The sequence below is a fragment of the Cinclus cinclus genome, chromosome 13 (genome assembly GCF_963662255.1).
Source record: "Cinclus cinclus chromosome 13, bCinCin1.1, whole genome shotgun sequence".
Classification (NCBI taxonomy): Eukaryota; Metazoa; Chordata; class Aves; order Passeriformes; family Cinclidae; genus Cinclus; species Cinclus cinclus.
Window position 1 is genome coordinate 1,863,373 of NC_085058.1, and position 20,304 is coordinate 1,883,676.

Sequence of the window (20,304 nt, forward strand, 5' to 3'; positions counted from 1 at the left end):
TCTACATTGACATCCAGGTATCTAAATGTGTGCAGACACCTGCATACTTGTCAGGGTTCTCAATTTAACCTGAGTCCTGAAAAGCCTTTTCAGCTGCAAAACGCAGCTTTGAGCTAAGCTTCCTGTGTGCAAAGGCATGGGCTCTGGTAGCCCCAGAAGGTGCTGCAGAAATGGGGCGCCTATGTTTCTTTTGCTTCTTTTCCTTTGCAAGACACAGTATTGGAGACTATCTTATCTCTTTCTATTGTGCTGGTTTCCTTTGCACTGTAATTGTTTCTCTCTCCTCCTGCAGCTAATCAAATCATATCACTGAACTTAATGCCTTTTTATTTTTCCCTTCTATTTTTTTCCTGTCTGCTCAGATGCACCCAAAGCAAGGAGCAGCCTGACACCATTTGACATCTCCTTGCTTCCTCATTTCAATATTAACTGTTTACCAGAAGAGAAACAGGTTTGGGGTGCGGGTGCTGAGTACTTGCATGTCTGTGTGTGAGCAACAGCTCTTTTGCCCTCTGTCCTTTGCAGCCACAGGTCATTTCTCCAAGCTGCCTGGAACAGCCCCATGCTATTGTCAACAGCCTGACTTCAGGAGGGACAGGTCTGTGGATGTGCTGCACTCTGCTTGGGCTGGGGTGCAGTGACAAGGCTCAGAGCTGTGCCTGCTGCTGCCCTCAGCGCACAACGGACCTGCTGAAGGATTCCTACCTCTCCACAGAGCAATAATAATGACCCAGCTGCAATTTAAAGATGCTTTTTGGGTAAGTGAGCATTTACTATGTGTTTCCTATATTCAATGTATCTGCATTTTAAAATATTTTAAAATTCAGCCTGGTTCTATATATAGTTTAAAACTAATTTGATGCTGTTCTGTGTTCTAAATTTAGTTTAGAAAAAATCCAAATTTGTCTCCAAGCAAAAACATAGTGTTTGGTGGTGTGTTTGATCCTGGGCAGAAGGATGCAGTGTAAAGAATATGTCCAGTCCCCATAAAACCACTGACATTCCCAGATCCTGTGCTAGGGCCAGAAACCGATTTTGAAAGGGACATGGATTTGTCTGTCTTACAGTTATAAGAACTTGCTTGCAGTGAGTGTCCTCCACTCTAGAGTGACTCCCAGAGCAGGTGAGCTGTTGCTAATTATAGGCTGAATTCCCTCCTGTTTGGTGAAGAGCAGAGCCAGCAGCTTCAAGCAAAATGCTCCTGCTCAGCTCCCTGCAGGCTCCCACCCTGCTGCCAGGAGCATTCCCAGGCATGCAGAGCTCAGGAGCTGTGAGGCAGCACAGGTTAGAAAGGACCGGCAGAGACACTCCACAGCTAACCTAAAACACTCCCAGCTGACCTAAAAGCAGCACATACAGAAATGAGGAGATGGCTCCATACTTGTTTTTTGACTTGTTTTCAAGCTCTTTCCCTGCAGTTATAAGATAAAAGGACCTTAGTAATTTCTCTCACTTTGGTAATCTGAGGTTCTCTTGCAGTTGGAGAATGAATGTTCAAAATCAGAATTCTAACATTGCAAAGTTGAGTAAACAGGATGTTATGTGTTTGCCTCTTTTCTGGGCGATCGTTTATCCAGCATCTAGGACTGACTTAAAGACTTGAAGCCATATGAACAGCCATTGCCTGGCTGTTCTTTCTGCTTGTGCTCTCTTTCTCTCCACCCACACTTCAGGGTAAACCCTCTTTTGGTAGAAAACAGAAGGGCAGAGGCAAAAACACGTTTCAGTGAACCACCATGCTCCAGGCACTTCCAGGAAGCCCTCCCCACCCCCACTGCAGTACTAGATTTAAACAGTTAAAAAGAATAAAAATACAGTGAGGAAACACAAAAGTCAGGGTTGATGTTAGGACTAACTGTGCATGACCACACCTACGTGAGATTTTCATCTGAGAATCCCTGTGCTGACTGCACAGGGCAGTGCCCAGGGTGGGACACAGCTGTGGGCCAGTGCTACCCTGGGAGCTTCAGCCCTTGCGTTGCTGAACTTCCTTGGAAAACAAGGCACCTTTAGACTGACTGACTTTTAGAGCTGGTACATTTGGTAGAGGTACTTTTGAATGCCTCAGTCTTTAGGAAGAATAAATTAAGCTATGGGAGTAGTGTGAGGGTGATTAATGCCAGCTGATGATCTGGCCAGGCCGGTTCTTCATGGCTCCTCTTCCCTAAACTTCTCTCCTGTGTTTAGTCACTTTAACGTGACTCAAATTGGTGCTTACCTTTGAAGCTAACGCCTTATTTAAAGGAAGACATCTTTGGGTTTCATATCTTTTGGCTGAAAATGTATTGCCCATCAAGAGGGTCTTTCTGGTTGCAGGATGGAAGCTTTAGCTATGTATAAGTCTTTTAAAGTGAAAACTTACAGGATATTGCACAACACCACACAAGCTTGCAGCTTGCCCCCCAGATCACAAGATCAGCAATTATTTTTGCATTCATAAGGTTCTGTTGTGAGAGGAAAATGTATTCATGTGGTTTGCTTCAGCGAGCAATTATCTCCTGTATTTGGTGTGTACATTGAACAGAAACTGCCTTTCTGATTGACACCCAAAAGGTGTTTGCCCCGTGGTGGGTGCCTCAGCACAGAGCCCTGATCTCTGATTGCTGCACACCCTCCCCGTGCTTCACCCTGACGAGGTGTCCCCAAGCAACAGCTCCCTGCTCCATCATCAGGAAACTTCTGGATAAGCAGGGGTTTCCTCAGGACCTACCTCAATGTAAAATATGTGAAGAAACCCTAAAAGCAGGAGATTTCCCCCAGCTAGCAGAGGAAGAGCATTATTCATTCCTCCCCAGAGCTCTCCAGACTTCATAGGAGCAGGGTGTGCTGTCTTCCAGGAAAATGCAAATTGTTCCTCATAACAGGTTTAAGTTTTATCCTCTCTTTTCCAAATAAATGTAGCAGTGGTAGTACTATACTAAAACTTCCACACTTAGTTAAATTTTATTTTCTTTGTAGCATGGCCTGAGCAAAAACCTGTGTATTTTTTAATTACAATTTTTATTTCTATATGCTACACACACTCTGTAATGGTTTAAGGGACAGTTGCTTAAAGTCTGCACTCAAATGTGCTTCTTAACAGAGATTTTCTATCCTCTGATAATATTTTTTGGAGAATGTTAGTGACATGAAAATTCAGATTTGGTTTGATGCAGCGCAGGGCAGTTGCTGATGGATGAATGTTCTGCTGGGCTGCTGTACAAGCCTGATAGATGTTACCTGTCTTCTCTGCCATCATATGAGACAGGAAGGGAAATACCCATGTTAATGGGGAGTGGTGTGTGGCACCAGCAGAGTTCCATTATTAATGGGTTTATGTTAACAGGCAGAGCAACAGTAATTTTTTTTTTTTTTGTTACCAAAACCACTATCCAAGAAAATCTTTCCCCTTGGTCACAGAGTGTCTTTCTGTGTTCTTGCACTCATTGTTGCTTTTCCTTTGCAATTCCTATCATTGCCGTTTTCTTTTATTTGGTGTCCCTCCAACCTGCTGCTCAAAAATGCAGCTGCAACCCCTGAAATGCAGCAATTTCTGGCCAAGAGGTATGAAGATACTGGCACCACTTCCTGGCTTTGCCATACACACCTGGGAACAGGGAATGAGGAAAACTTGCAAAGGAACTGGTTGGTTTTGGGGCAGGCTCCAAAGCATCCAGAGTTGAGGGGGAGCAAATCTATTCCCTCAGACAGGTTTGAATCAAACTCAAGCAGCCAAGTCAACACTGAAAATGTGTCATGGGCTCCTAAGGTACTTAGGATTTAAAATTAAACCCTTGAAGTGTGAAATGCTTGTTCCTTCTCAGCTGTGGGATGAGCTCAGGGCTTGTGCATTCTCAGAGCTCACATTTAGAAGTATGGGGGAGATGCAGGCCAGCAAATATGAAGCAGGCCTTGAACACAAGCTGGCAGGATTTGCTCCTCTGCCCTGCTGTGGGCTGGTCTTTCCCACATCCCTGCTTGTGGAGCCATGGTTGTGCTGAGACACTGGAGCAGTGGGAGCCATGGAAGTGCTCAGGAACAGGGACTGTTACAAAGATGCTTCATGTCTCTTGCTTTTACTTCAGGCTGTGTTCAACCTCAGGTTCAGTGCAAAGCTGACTTCGTGAGAGGTGAGCCTCTCAACTTCTACTGTAGCTTTTTCACACAATGATCTCTTATATATGCCAAAGAAAGATGTCATGAACTTCACAAATAATTTAGCTTCTAATGAGACTCTTATCTGTGGAACAAGAGCTCTGTGGTGATAAAAGTCACAGTAAAGCTCTTTCCTAAACTTATTAGGCAATGTACTGAAGAAATTCAACATCAATTTGTTTTACCCAAAATAGGAAGTTGGTTTTTTTTTTTTTTTTTTTTTTATACCAGGAGCTACCCTGCTTTCCTGTAGAGGTTGGGCTTTGCAGGACCCATTGTTTTGCAGCAGGTCTGTAAGGAGGAAGTGAGACTGGGCAGGTTTGTTGGGAGGAACTGGAGCTAGGGAAGCTCCTGCCAGCCCAGCACCCCGAGGCTGAGCTTGGGCAGGCAGGGATGAGGCTGGCAAATCTTCCAGCCTGGCATCCCAGTTTGGCAAGTGGGTCCCACCAAGTTTGATTTGAATGGCATGGCACCAGTTGCATCTGACCCTACTGACACAAGGGAGATTAAGATAAATACCTCCTTGCATAATAGCACACAGGTGGGCTCTGCCATCAGCACATCCTGCCTCCCCTGAGCTCCAAAGGCAGAGGCATGGCCATGATCCTTCATCTCCCTGAGCTCCAGAGGTATGGCCATGGTCCTGCATCTCCCTGAGCTCCAGAGGCATGGCCACAGCCCTGATCACATCCAGGCCAAGTCATTGCTGCAGGGCATGTGTGGAAATGGGAAACAAAGGGGGAACCAGCTTGGAAAAGTTGAACTGGTTGTCCAGCTCATGTCTGTGTTTGTTGTGAGGTCAACTTGATCTCCACAGAAGAGGCTGCTCTACTCTTTTTTTACATGTGATTTCTCTCTCCATTCCCCCAGCTACTCTGAGAATGCACTTGGCTCACTGAGGCAATGAGAAGTACCTGTGGAGGGTGGTGGGGGATAATCACAACAGTCATTGAAACCAGAGGAAATCACAAGCAGAACACCTCAGCAGTTATTGCGGCTATGGAAATACTGGTGCTTCACAAGTCACTTCTGAGCAGGACTCAGCTAAAATGAACAGCTAAAATGAAGCTCAGATGAGCTAACACTAGATGAATGGATTTACAGAGAGTTAATGTTGGGTCATATTACTAAAATAATTAGGCAGTTAAAAACACTTTATTACAATTTTCTGATGACCACGTTGCAACTGAGGGGTTTGACTATTAAAATCGGTTGGTCAATGAAGTAAGTCACTGTGACAACTTTTTGTTAATATTTTTACATAGCTGTATGTGGTTTGTTTTGATCTGTCCTGCTCTGCAAAAGTTGGTTGGTTTTCCTTGGCTCAGAGAAAGGGACAATTCTTATTTCTGCCCATTTTAAGTGTGCCATGTGTCTGTATTTTAAATATGGAATAGGTGAGTCACGGACTCTTCGCCTGCATGTACACAGCCACGTCTAACCAACACCACTTAGAGAGTGTTTGTCACACAAGGCTTGAAATGGAGTCTCACGCAGAGATCAAAGAGGATGTCCTGTGGCTTGCTAGAGCAGCGGTACATTTTCTGAGGCGGAGTCACAGAAAAGGCGAGGTTGGGAGGGGCTTCTGGACATCTCCAGGCAGCCCTCGCCCAGCACAGGGCAGGCGCAGCACCGAGCTCGGAGTGCCTCCACAGATGGAGGCTCCAGAGCCTCTCTGATACTGTGTCTCACCACGCTCTCAGCAAAATCCTTCCTGTGCTTAAACAGGACCCGGGTGCCTATTGCCTCTTGCCCTGTCACCGGGTGCCCCTGTAAAGCCCAAGGTCCGTGTGCCCTGCTCCCTGCCACAGGAACTGAAACACACGGAGCTCCTCTTGTGCAGTGCCAGCCCTCAGCCTCTCCTCCCACCATATCTTCTCCAGGCTGGATCTCAGAGTGTCCTTACCAATCTCATTTCAACAGATCTTTTCCTGGCGGGACTGCGTGATTCACGCCCATCCCTTTCCTCTCTCAAGGCTGAACTCTCGAAATGCAGCAGAGCTGCCTCTCTTTCTTCACTCACTAGCTGGGGACACTTAACTTGTGCTGCTTTGTAGGCACAGGGGAACACCTGGAATTTCCATCCAGTAACACTCATTGCATGCTTGTATGGAAGGCAAGTTAGGCTGCTTGGTTATATTTCAGCTCCTTTAGCTCAAGAAGATCTTTCTCTGATTTCATTTTCCTGCCTTACCACAGCAAGGTAGATTCCAGCAGGCAGATGACACAGAAAACACTAGTTTCATCTCCAGTTTAATCTAGGTGTTTTGTAATAAAACTTTTCTCAGCAGCCACAGTTCAATAATGTACAAAGTTCACTGTGTTGTTCAGTAAGAGTTTGGGGACCTGAGTCTGGATGAAGTGAGGACTGGGAGAGCAGCACTGCATGGAGATCACTCAGGGTGTCAAGGTGAAGGAAAAACCCTCATTGAAAATATGCATCTGAATCCCAACAGCTTTTCAGTTCCCCAGAGAATTATTCCCTTACTGTACATGGATTTTAGTACTTTAGTACTAAAAAAAAGTCACTGAACAAAACTGAGGAATTGAAAAGTTCCATAGCTCCTCATGCAACTTTATGAAAGGCAGCAGTCTTGGGAATTAAGTGAAAACGTACCAGCTCCGGCTAGCTTAGACACACCAACTCCTGTGGTCCCTTTCAGAGCAAATAAATAAATAAACACAAGCTTTTTTCCTTTCATGTAAGAGCTTTTCAAATCAAGAAGCTATTTCCTGCTGCTCTGAATTTATCCAGGCCTAATGTATTCCTAATATGAAAGAAAACTAATGTATTCCTAATATGGAAGAAAAGTAAAGAATAAAGGGTGGGGACAAAGACAAAAAGGAAAATAGGTGGTCAGCAGCCCTGAGGTGGGAGTCTCATCACTTCACGCTCCTTGCAGTAGGTGCTGTAATTAATGAAGGGTTATTAACAAGTCAGGACTGACAAACAGCCCCGGGCTGCTGCTCAGCGGGATGGAAATCCCCAGGAGCACCAGGAGAAGGAAAGGAGGGCCCTGCCACTGAAAGACCCTAGATGCACATTTGGTTAGGGCTTGGATTTCTGACAGAATCTTTTATGTGCAAAAACACAGCTTTACTGGCAGTAGGGGTGCTGTTTTGGAAGATAAGTCTGGGCTTTGAAGAAGAAGTTCACACCTGGTAAAAGCTTTCTTTGGAGAATTAAGATGTATTTGCTAACCAAAGAAGAGGAGACCAAGCTCATAAAACCCCTCTGTGGTTCTGGGAGCTCTGCAGGGGAAGGCACATTCTGGAACAGGAACTGGAGCTTTCTTTGCCCACAGCCACTGCCTGCAGCCAGCAGTCCAGGCACACCTTCCCTCTGCCACCCCCACATAAAACAGCTGGAGAAAGAGGTCCAAATGAAATTCCCCTGCCCTGTACAGGCAGCAGATGGGGGCAGGGGGTGTCTCAATCAGATACTAACAGAGTGTAAGAACCTTGCATCATCTTGAGTAATCGGATATGTTGAAAATTACTATTTTGGTGGCAAAAATCTCTTGTGAAATGGAATTGGTAACATGTAGCTATTGAAATAATCTTAATTAAGAGGTGAAGTAAATCTTTAATTAATTCCCCTTGTACAGCAAGACTCTGGGAATATTTCCTGAAGTTTTACCCTTCTCCCTGTGCCAGGAGACACCAGTAACAAAGACAGCATGGGTTCAGTAGTGGCTTTTATGAAGTGACTTTTTCAGGACTGGCAGAAAACAATTCTTAGCATTTTAAAACGAGGAGAAAGACACGTCATTTTTAAATAAATTAATGAACTAACTAAGCAGGTCTTGTTCCAGTGACTCTGTAAGACCTGGTGGACAGTTTTCTCTGTGCTTGAGCAAGTCAGGTCTGCTTCAGCTTGTTTCACTCACCGTGGTCTGGGACTGTGCCCACAGTGCTTGTAGAAGGAGAGGAGCCCTCTTAGAGAAGGAAACTGGAAGCGGATGAACTAAAGAGGAATAGAAACAAAAGAATCTCTGACCATTATTTTGTGTAAAACAGAAGTATCCTCTACTTGTAAGATTTTATTTCTCCTTATTTTTCTTCCAGTTTCTCTTGTGTAGCTAATGTTACTCAGTAGGAGACTGAAGGAAAAGCTGATTTCACCACTGACATGTTTATCTGTCATGTTTCAGAAGGACCATGGCAACAGTGCTGTGCCTTCTGAAAGACAGGTGCAAATCCTCACTTCTGGCCTCTCTGTTGGCTCCCAAGGAGAAGCCACTTTAATTTATGATTTAGCTGTTGTCTGAAGTCATATGGCGAAAATACAAAGGGATGCTGCCACCTCAAACCTGTGTCATGTAGCCACACCAAGCTCCCATTTAAAACTGGTGAGGGATTCTGCTGCCTCCTGTCCCATTTCTTACTATCCCCATCATAGAGCTCTTCCAGAAATTTGTTCTATATGGGTTTCCCAAATGGACTCCTAGCTTTTTGTTGTGACACATATCTGTCTGCTGGCTCCTTTCTCCTACTGCTAGCACAGGAACACTGAGGCTCTGAACTGTGCTCAGAATAATGTTTAATCAAATTATTAAGAAGACAACCTAAAACGGAGATAATAAGCACAAGCAGAGTCCTATTCATAGACTGGAATTGAGACTTTGCAAGGCTATTCCCTGTGTGCCATGAGTCTGCCAGCCAGTAAACCACCTGCAAAAGTGAGGCAGGCTTTGGTGCAGCCATCACGTTGGAGCTGTGCAAATCAAGGCGTGATTAAAACATGAAGAGAGCCAAACAACATGCTGTGACTGTAACAATGCCTAATAACACAGCACATGAGCAGTCCAGGATGCCAGTGAGGAGGGTGAGGGCTCAGGAAGCTGAGGAGCAAATTCCTCTGTCAGCAGAACTCTGAATCAACTATTTCCTTCTCAGAGAAAACCCACAGGGGCAAGAGCAAAAGACCCCTGGGGAGCTCTGTTCTTCTCAGTATCATTTGCAGTGCTACTGTAGAGTTTGTGAATCTCAGTTTCAGTTTTCTCTCTGACTATCCTAGCTGCTGCAGGTTTGGAGCCTGATGAGAGTCTCGCTGTGGGGGCAGTGGGAGAGGCAGTCAGGCAGCCCAGAAATTGGAATACTGCAGAGGCAGTGCTTTTTCATCTTCTGATTTTTGAGGGTCCCATTCAAGGTTCACGTCTATGTTATTGCCTGGCCATAAATAACATTTTCTCCCTATGAAAGGTCCTGCATGTCAGGTTTGGGTAACAGGCTGCAGCAAAACTGCAAACTAAGCCTCCTGTGGAAAATACCCGAGTGAACTCCTGGAATTACCACCAAAATGTCCCTACCTACAACCTGAGCAAACCTTTATGTTTCTGATACATGAAGAGTGAATTTATGAGAAGTGACAGAAATCTTAACACAGCCAGCTTCAACCCACCCACTCTTCCTTGCTTTTTATGCTTATGTGAGGAAAAAGTCAATACTTAAAAAAAAAAGAAGAAAAAAATTTTTTTAGTCTCGGCTAAATTCTGCAGTCAATCTTGGAAAGCAAAGGCAACCACCACATTCTCATCCATTCCAACTTTCATCCATTTCCAGTAGGAAAAAGGAGCTCTTACACAGTACAGCATCAGCAAATGCTTTTAAACACACTAAGCAGTTGATTGTGACATGAACACGTGTGGAAAAGGACTCTTATCACACCCAGCACTGGTCGGGGAGAACATTTGGGTCAGAGGTTTCTGATGTGACACTGCTCTGCTCTGGACATGGTGACCTTCCCCCATGTGTGTGCTCAGCTCAGAATGGGGCTGCTGAGCTGGCAGCCAGGCAGTGGAGGGCCAGGCTGAAAAGCTGGGGTTGGTCTTGGAAAAGGGTTCTTTCATGTGCCCCTGTGGTGGAGCAGAGCTGGGACAGCAGCCGTGGAACAGGAAGCAGCAGCAAACCAGCTCTTATCACAGCAGGGCCACACCAGGCAACCCTGGCCCCCAGAGCTGGAGGGGATTTCAGCACACACAGAGCACTGGTGCTCACTGCTGGCCTGTTTATTCCAGGAGAGCATGTACAGAAAGCCAGCAGTAAACTTCCCAAAACACTTTATATCGGGGATGCATTTCAGAAACCCTAGGACATTTTAGAGTGTACGAGGGCAAAAAGCACAAAACATAAAGTAAGTGAAAGGCCATGGCATGACAGGAAATATCCAGTCCAATGTAATTTGATATTCTAAGTCACATTTGGCTGGTAGGTCTCTGTGCTGCTCACCTACACATATGAAGTCCTTGGCAGAGCACTTGACAAAGGAGACTGGCAGATCGAGGGAACAAGATTTGTAACACTCAGGGCCAGTAACCAGTGGGATGATGCAAGAATACAATTAATTGATTTAACTCAGAGCAATTTACTTTCAGTCCAGGATTGAGATATCATGTGTGATACCACTGTGTATAGAAAGGATTTCTTTCTGACAGTTGAAAAAGATATTGCCAAAATGATGCTTCAAAACTTCATTGTGCCCTGTTCTCTCTCAACTTCCTCCTCACACCAGTAGTTATTTCCTTTATAACTCTGGAAAAGTGGATCTTCAGTTTTTATTTTACTAAAACTGTTACAAGCGTACCTAAACTAAACAAGATATGAATGCAAAAAAAGTTTGATTTAGAGAAAAATTCCAAAGATACCCATAACAAATTCAGTTTCAATTATTTTCTCTTTGAAAATCTGTATTAATAGTTTATTTAGATCAAGTATCAGCATTTAGCATTTTCAGTCCAAAACCATGTGAGAGCACTTCTGATACAAGCTTTGGAAAAATATCAGTAGGAACCAAGACAAGGAATGAACTTTTCTAACTAAATACTTTCAAACTTAAGAGAAAGTGCGGGGGTTTTAAAAGATTTGTTTTAAATATTAGTAGATAATACATTTCAAATAATTCCTAAATGAGGAGAGATTAGGCTGAAGGACCCCCTGGGAGCTCTGCTATGGCTGTCAGTGCTCGTGCCAGGCCCTCCTGAGAGGTGCAGAACAGGTACCATGTGTGGATTTTGGTGCTGTGTTTATCATCACAACAGCTCAGCACTGTTGTGCTGGGTACTGAGCAATGCATCCAGTGTCTGCTGTGGAGTTTTTCCTTTTCCAGCCCTTCCTCCCCATCAGGGTGGTGCCACTGCCCTGCTGTACCCTAAGGTTATTGTCCCTGTAGCTGGTCCTTGTTCCTTACAGAAAGCAGGTGAGCAGGTGCTGCAGCTAGAGATGCTGAGATGAGGCCTGTCCTGCTGAGAGGCAGAGCAACACCTTCAGAGCCCTGCAGCAAGCCCAGGTGAGGCTCTGGCACTCCCCAAACAGGACACACAGCTTCAGCAGCAAAGGCTGCCCTGGGGGAGATGCTAAGGTGCTGCCAAGCCAGCTAATCCTGCAGGAGCAGGGAGAAGTCCAAGTTGTGCTATGTAAAATGCCTCTAAACAAAGTCCTGGATAGGCAAGCCAGGTGCCAGCATAGTTAGAAATGCTCCAAGGAAAGCAGCCACAGCAGAAAGGCCCAGAGTTGCCATGGCACAGCCACAATGACCTGAGGAACTCACGTCATTGTGACCATCACCAGCTGGACATGCAGGGTGCACCGTGGAGTGCTTTGTACCTGAGTTTGGATGGCTTTGCTTCAGTCCAGTCCATTGGAAAAGCTATTTACTGAAAGCTGCTTCAGTCATGAGCACAGCATTTTAGTCTTTCCTCCTTGATATCGTTGCAATAGTAGCCTTGTCACTTCAAAATGTCAACTCTTGTACTTCAAAAAGCCTCACAGTTCCCTCTGGGCAGCCAGCAGAATGAGGCTCAGAGGAATATGTTCTGGAATGAGGCTGATTCTCAGTGAGTTGTTAAGGCACAAGGTTACTCAGCTTGGTGCCACTAGAAGGTAAGAAGAAATTATGTCACCCTCCCAGCAATCCTGGTACTTTCTGCCCTCTGGGCAGGGAGCTGACACTCCCAGTCTTCCCTTACAGCCTTCATTACCAAAGCAAAATCCTGGGATCCTCTCCCTGATGGCTGCAGGAACCAGCTCAGAGCCAGCCCTGAATAATCTCCCCCACAATTATTTCCTGACATTTGCCTGGGTGGCTGCCCATGGAGAAACCTGTACCAGGAGGGACAGGCCACAGTCCCAAGGCACAGATCTCACAGGAAAGTGCTTATGGGAGGGAGCAGCACTGTTAATCCTCAGAGGGAAAAAGAAATGCAAAGAAGAATGGATATCCCAGCATGCTCACTGTAATCACCTCTGCTTGCAGGCTTCCATGCCTCTTTTCAAGTGTTCTAGGAAAAGCGAAAAGCTGTTCTGCTTAAACTAAAGCACAGAAGTTGTGGGTTTCAGTCATATACTCCCCTCCACGTTCCTTTTGTCTCTGAAGGAGCAGTGCTGCTCATTGCACTGGAAGGAAGCAACTTTTGTCACTGGGGACGGGAGAGGAAAGGTTTCCCCTCCTTTACCTCCGATTTTCAAGAAGAAAACAAGAAGAAAATCCCCAGGCAAAGAGCAGAGCACACATGCAGAGTTAAGGGGTGAATCTCAGGACAGCACAACTCTGCTTACAACACTGAAATCCCTGTCATGCACTTTCTTGTTGGTGATTATAGGCTGTTGGACAACAAGGAATAACTAATCTTTTTCAGTAACAGTGTTTAAATCCTCTTTCATAGCCACAAACGTTTTGACTAAGCAGAATCCCTTTCTTGGCAACAAGAGAAATTACTGCTGGTGAGTCAAATTGCCCTCTTCCAAGCAACTAGATTTTAGTGTAAGCAAATTATGTTTTACACATTTAATGACTATATTTATTATCTAATTAAAACATTTTTTCTAATTTCTAAAAAAAAAAAAATAGTTCTTTGACTATTCATTAGTTCTTAGAATCATCACAAAATCCTTTCTGAGAAGTACCAAGCGCTGTCTGAGTAGTGCAGCTTAACAGCTTTTGCAAAACCACTCAATGTGGATGCTAATTATAACACAACATGGTAAATGGAAAATAGAAGAGAGGCGAGACAGCTTAGCAAGGCTAGACGGTTGTTTAATGAGATCCAATCTTGCTGTCTGATTGTCTTGACAAAGAAAATGTGGGGTCAGTTCTGGTGCTACACAGGAAATCCTTAAGACACTAGATGAAAACAAAATGGGACTGAATTGACAAAGCACAAGAAGAACTCTAAAGTGAGCAAAAACACTGATCTGGGGGAGGGGCTGGATCCTGCCATAAGACATGAAGAATGGGCTGGAAATAGCTGTGCTTGAAACAAACAGGGAGAATGAAATATTGTACAGGAGGTGTCTGATAACCTTCATGTCTGGGATAACAGAAAACAGATAAAAATCAAAGTTTGAAAGTACAAAACGGGAGTAAGAGATCAGTAGTGAAAAAATCCAATATACTCTAGGACCTTGTTGAATAAAATAGCAGGAGAGGAGAGAATTGCAGGTATGTCTGTAGTTCATGGGTCATTTAAGTGCCACTGCTATGATTTGATAGTGGAAGAAGGCCAATACAATCCTCTGATGGACCACAAGTGCTTCTTAGATAGCTGACATTTATGCCATGGTACAAAGCATCACTTAGTCTTTACTGGAGTGGTAAAGCATCATCCTTGTCTTACAGGGATTTATTCAACCTTGAACAGGTGCTTAACAACACATGGGAATCAATGGGATGAAAAAGCAGGATGTCAGGAAAGGGCAGAGGAGGTTTGTTTGGGTTCAAGGAGAGGTTCAGAGGGGATGCAGTTGTATAACACGTGAAAGAAGAAACAGAGCTGTCAAAATGAAAGGCAAACTTTTGTGCAAGTAAGCTGAGGCCTGAGTGATTCATGGTTCTGTTGTGGTTGGAAATTAAGAAGCAGTGGTGCAGGATGAGTGACCAGAGCAGCTCAAACACTTGTCCGAGCCTGGCTGTGGTGTTTCCTCTCCCTCCCTCTGCCACCTGGGCAGGTGGCATGAGCTGTTCAGGGCACAGCCAGAGCTGCTGCCTGCGAGCCCTGGTTTGGATTTCTGACCCTGGCATTCCTGAAACAGGGCCTCCACATCCTTCAGGAACACAGAGGAGGACAAGAAAGCAAATTTTGAGATGAATGCACCCCAGAATGAAGATAGATTAAATGAGTGTCTGTGTCAGGATTCCTTAGGAGGCAAATCTCTCTAGAAGGCCCAGCCAGAGAAACAAACCCCAGAGGAACCTGGCAGGCAGTGATGCTTTCAGGGGCCTGATGAGACTGCCCGATGGACTTGGCCCATCAGGCTGCCCCCAGCACACTGCTGTGTTTGTGTGTGGTTTTGGGTTGATAGCAGGTTGGGATTCTCAGTTGAGGAAATTTAATGAGCGTTCTCTGGGACATAAAGAATTCATCATCCTTTCAGTGTAACAACTGTGCCAGTTTAAAAGAGGTGGGAAAAGACACCAAGTGAGTTTTAGCATTTACTGAACACAGAGAGATGTTGAACAGAAAGACAGACTAACTTCTCAGTGAGCTTACCATTCTGCCTTTGTTGCCTGTGGCAGTGGCTGACTGCTGGGGTGATAACAACAGGTATATTTTCACTTACCTCATAGGCAGAATTTTCAACCACAGGATATTTTCACTTGCCTCATGGGCAGCATTTCTAGGACAAGAAAGCTATGGGATATAGCTGATTGCATCTGAAAACATACAGTTAAAATGCTGGGGGTGTGAGTTGGTTGTGGAGCATCTGACCAGATTTTCTGCCAGGCAGAGGGAGCCATTTATAGTGATCTTTTTACAGCAGTGATGCCTTCTGCCATTGGAATGTCTTCAAAAAAGAAAAAAAAAAAAAAAAAAGAGGGAGAAGTACTAAGTCCATTGGCAGGGTATTATCAAGAACCTTTCCTACTTTTCTCTCTGAATGGCAAAACTTGCTGCTTCTCATTTATTTCACAGCAGGATCCCTCCCTGTGATGTGTATGTAAATTGCCCTTGGAAACATTAGGAAAATGAATATTTTGGGCTTGAGATCCTGTTTACTCAGGGGTGACGGCTTTTACAATGAACTGTAGCACTGAAAATGTTGCTACATCCTGTAGGTTTACAGGGTTTATCTGCAGAAATTTATCCTAGCTCTTAAAGAACCAAAAAAACCCAGTTCCTAGAGCTGCAAATCTCCACAGAATCCCCAAGGCCTGTGTGAGCAGCACCGAGGCTGCCATCAACCCCACCATTCATCCCCAGAGCTCCCCTGCTCCCCTTCAGTCCCAGCAACAAGGAAGCAAAGGCACAAGCTCAAGTGCCCAGCAATTGCTTGACAGAGGATCTTTTCCAAGTACCAAAAGTCAAACAGCTGTCTTCATCACAGTGGTGGTAGAAAGCAATAAAGTATCCCATTTATTAAATGGGAACTGCTTAGGGGACAGTGGAGGGATGTATAAACTGCATTCAGTTCATATATAAGGGCTTGTATTGTACATAAACTGCTTGAGGGAAAGGACACACTCATTCTCTTTACAGTTTCACAGCCCGTGATTGTACCATAATTCTGTAACATAAAGCTCAGGAAACATTCACCACTACATTTTCAATAATGTTATCACTATGTACTGGTTAACTCAGGCTCTCCATGGAAAAATGGCTTCTCCTAATCCTGTTGTGAGGCAGTAGGAGGACCAGGAGTGGAACACAGAAATCCTGTGTCCCTGTCCTACAAACCCTCCCATGAAAACACCACTGCTGACTGTGTGGCACAGTCACTGCCACAAAGGTTGATACTTGTACTGAGCTGACTCTGACCCTTCTTTTGAGAAATAAGCTAAGAGGAATTAAGAAATAAGACTTAGAATTAAGGTAAGAGGAACTGATGTTCTTAACAGCTATTACTTTCTCTTTCTGTCTTCAGTGCAAGGAGTTCACCTTCCACACCGGCTACGAGGTGCTTGTACAGCGGCTGCTGGAGGGGAAGAAGATGTGCAAAGATGTAGAGGATTTACTCAAGCAGAGGTATGAAAATCAGAGTGAAGAAAAGTGTGAACAGTCTCCTTTTTTTGTCTCATTTGGTGTCTGGAAGGGACTAGCAAGCTGTTTCTCAGTTTGGTACTGTTATGAGCTTACATAGAAAAGCCTGAGTGATTTGAATCCCAGCCTTGTGTGAAGGTAGATAAAGAGAAATCTCAAATACTTGAGAAGGGAAGAGAAGGCTGAAAGAGTCAGAAACCCAGAGCTCCACTAAAATACCTCATTATGAGTCCAGAATCACACAGTAGCACCTACATCCATGAGCAGCATTTGTAAGTTTCCCCTTTTGCAGGGCAAAAATGACTTGCACATTTTTGTTTCTCTTTGAACACACTGTTGCCACAGGCACTGTTTCAGCTTCCTGCCAGTACCAAAAATGAGACCTTTTTCAAATACAAAGCTACATAAAATGCTACCTAAAGCCTTACCCAGACGCCCAAACCAGCTCCTGTTTTTCACCAACCTTAGCAGGCTTTGAGTAACGATGTTGTAGTTTATGTTCCTGATTATGTGCTTCTTGTGCTTCTCAACAGCAACTATGGACAGCTGACAGTTTTGTGGGTGAGAAAATATGTATTACATTGCCACTCTGGCTCCTTAGCCATTCTTTTTTGTAGTTGTGACCTTGAAAAACAGCTCTGAAATTTGGTTCTATTTTGAAGTGGCTTCAGCAGTTTCAGCATGTAGCATGAAGCACATGCTCAGGCTTGACATGTAGGAAAGACCACACAAATACAGATTATATATCTAGCATGCAATCCCAGAGCAGCTCATTTCAGCACTGTCACCCTATGAATATTGCTCTGCTTTCCTGCTTTTTCTTCGCATACTGTCCCCATCTAGTTTTTTTTTGGGTTTAGGGTGGTTTTCTGAAGGTTGGTTTTAAAGCCCTGGGACTTTGAAGGGGGTGTGAACTGTCAGACTCAAAGGTTTCACACATGTGAAGTCTCCTATCAAAACCTTCAGCTATTTAAGTTGCTTTCTCAACTACCAGTGGAAGTCTGTTATATTGGCACACGTCACACAGTCCTGAAGTCACATCTTCCTGATGGCAGCTTCGCTGCAGCTGTTTAAAACAGGTCCTTTGTGCCTCAGAACTCACAGAGATCAGAGCTGCACTGCAGGCCTCGGGCGGTGCAATTCTGCATCGGATGCTGCACACATCTGTGTTCCTTCCAAAGCATTGCAGGGGCTTCTGAAAGTTGCAGGATGTTTTTCCTGCTTTATGGTGGAGGCACAGAGTTCTTTCCATAGAGAAGAAAAAATACATGTACAGTCATTTTGCAAATGTTTCCATGAGGTTTTTTACACCCCCAGGACACTGCAGAGTGTGTATTTGTGTGTGCCTGTGTGTGTACGTGCCTGCTGGGGGGGGAGGAAAAGGAGATGAGAAGTGGTCACTGAGTCAAAGATGTGATTTCCAGTTTACTGCTGGCAGATATTTGTTTCAGCTTGCCCTCACATCATTCATAGGAATGACCCAGCAGAAGATCAGAGGATGGGATCAATCTCTCTTCCTAGAGGCTGCCCATACCATGTGGTTCACGTTGGAATTTCAAGAAGGACTCCTGCAGTCCTGAAACCAGCTGCCCTGGCCCTGGTCACACTAACACTCCATCAGTTTTCCAACCACAAATCCCCCTAACTGGCCCAGAGAAGGGCCTAAGAGGTTTGGGAGTGAGAAAGCAATTATATTTCAGAACAAAGCCCAGGGTTAAAACACAAAGTATGTTCCATCTCTGGGTGGCTGCGGGGAAACCTAGAAGCTGTGTGCCGGAGTACTGGAAAAAGTGGGAAAAGCAGCACACAGATGTGAAGAGATGGTATCAGCCTCCTGTCAAATTCCTCTGACCCTGGGTTAGTCCAGTCCCATCCATGCTGAGGTTTAAGGAGCTGGGACTGGCTTAAAAGTTGGCCATTGTTTTCCCCATGACGTACTTGCATATTGAGCAAGTAAAATGGGACTGCAGCACTGGAGTCATCCTCACTGCTGCACAGACACTGGCTCTAAGCAAAGCCTCTGACACAGAAGTGTTTCTGGATACTGAAATCAGAAAAAAAAATAATCTATTCTTCTTCTGCAGCATTATGTGTCTGGAGCGCATTTCCATTTTGATGAAATGCCATTCATCTAACATGAAAGAGAAGTTGTGTCTCTGTGTGGCCTGTCACCACATTTTGCCCTGTTCCTCTAGCAGGAATGCCAAAGCAGTGCTACAGGAACAACCCACTAAAACCCAGCAGTTCTGAGTGCAGGAGAGCAGCACAAGCAGCATTCCACACGTGGCAGCCATAGACAGAAGCCAGGAACACTCTGCTCGTGCTGCAGGGCCAGCACTGCTGCTCCAGCAGCTGACTGATCTCCTTGGGCTGGGCAGAGTCCCAGGATGAGCCTGCCTCAGGTCCCAGGAGATGGGGGATTTGCACCTCAGAACCTTGGCTCCAGGGCCAGGAGCTCCCAGAGCCCAGGGGCAGCAGGAAGGGAGGTGAGAGGTTCTCAGGGACCACAACAGCTGCCGTGGGGCAAAACTGCAAGAGCAGCCCTCAAACTGCTGCAAAAGACAAATAAAGACATACAAAGCACCTCCTGGCCAAGTGGGAAGACTGATGGGACTAAAACCCAGCAGGGCTGTAGGGCCTTGCACCCGCATCAAGTTCGTTTTTTGAACAAAGAGTACGTTTCACTAATGTGACAGGTTTCAGGCCAGAACTGTTTGAAATGCTTTGAAACTGCCTTTGAGAACTAGACCTACCCTAACCAAAATCATCCCTCCCCCAAGGTGCTAGCACCAGGCTATTTGTTCATTGTTTATTATTGACCATTCAATAGTTTTTAGCAGCTACTCAAAGGCTGATAACTTGGTTCCAGCCTGGTCTTGCAGGAGGAAGGAAGTAACACATTTAGTACAAATACTTTTTAAAAAGAGAATAAAACTTTCCTGCAGTGCTGGGGGAAAAGCAAACAGCAAAGGAATATTTGTATTTCTTTATTAACCATAGAAACAGAACCACTTTCCTGAGTCACCAGTTACAGTTCCCCATTAGGTGAGATGCCACAAATTGTCCCTTCCACAAAGCTGCCCCAGTCTCACCCCACAGCCACCAGGGCTCCTTCCCCTCAGCCTCCGTGGCAGCTCTTCCAGCAGTGCCTCATCTTTCTAATGGATAGAAATATTCCTGCTGCCCCTGACTCCCACTTATTCTCAGTATCTCTTGAATGGATCCTTTGGAACCTGCTCTTTACTCCCCCCACAGCTGGTGTTTCATGGATTGAGTCAGTTGTCATTTTTAGCTTGCTTTTGCTGTGTTCAGAACACCTTCATCTCATCTCTGTTCACCTCCTTCTTCCCATGAATTCATGTTTTGGGGGCAGAGCTGCACACAGCATTCCATAGTAATCAAAGCCATGAAAATGGGCTTAATTTCTATCTCATTTCTTCCACAAGTAACTTAGCCAAAATATTTCAGAGGTTAACTAACAGCACTAGGATTGAGGAGATAGAGAAATTTAAATAGTTGCATTTCTGATGTTTTGCACTTCAGATACAATTTGCAAGATTTGTGTAAATGTGATCCTGATACCACTAAGAGAAATTGAATAAGTTTTTCTTTTAACAGAGCACAAGCAGAAGAGAGATATGGGAAAGAGCTGGTTCAAATCGCCCGAAAAGCAGGAGGACAAACAGAAATCAAGTAAGGAATTCTTTTATTATTACTGCAAACAAAATTGTTTTGGAAGAAATATCAGTCTCCTGTGTTTTGCCTGTGGATGGGGTCACAAGCACTCATTTCAGTGCATTACACAGCTCTTCACAATGTACAGGGCAAGTGGGGAAACACCACAGTCCTTCAGAGTGGGATTCACAAAGTCTCTGTTTGTAAACTGCCAGTAGGTTTTTCCTGAGGATTTTTTTTTATTTCAAGATTCATAATGTTTAATATTTCCTTCCAAAAGCAGACTAAGTGATGGGGAAAAAATAGAAAGGAAAAGGTTGTGAAATGTTTAGGATGGTGTCCTGACAATTCTGGGAAGATGGTGAATACTGAGAGACTGTGACAGAACAAATACAGAGACCCCAAAAATCAGCTTCTGCGGGAAAAAAAGCTTAGCTTAGGAATACAAAATGTAAATCTCTTTGAAGGGACCTAATTTGAAATAATTTAATGGAACTACTGAAATACACTAAGATGACAT

General features: G+C 44.7%; 1 protein-coding gene across 1 annotated transcript in view; it reads left to right on the forward strand.

The window, feature by feature from the left end:
• Positions 1 to 617: 617 nt before the first annotated feature.
• PSTPIP1 (proline-serine-threonine phosphatase interacting protein 1) overlaps positions 618 to 20,304 on the forward strand; it is a 47,127-nt gene continuing 27,440 nt past the window's right edge. Inside the window, exons 1-3 of the mRNA XM_062501328.1 lie at positions 618 to 758; positions 15,994 to 16,094; positions 19,728 to 19,802. Coding sequence (XP_062357312.1) covers positions 726 to 758; positions 15,994 to 16,094; positions 19,728 to 19,802 — 209 coding nt within the window. The 5' untranslated portion in view covers positions 618 to 725. The remainder of the gene's footprint in view (positions 759 to 15,993; positions 16,095 to 19,727; positions 19,803 to 20,304) is intronic.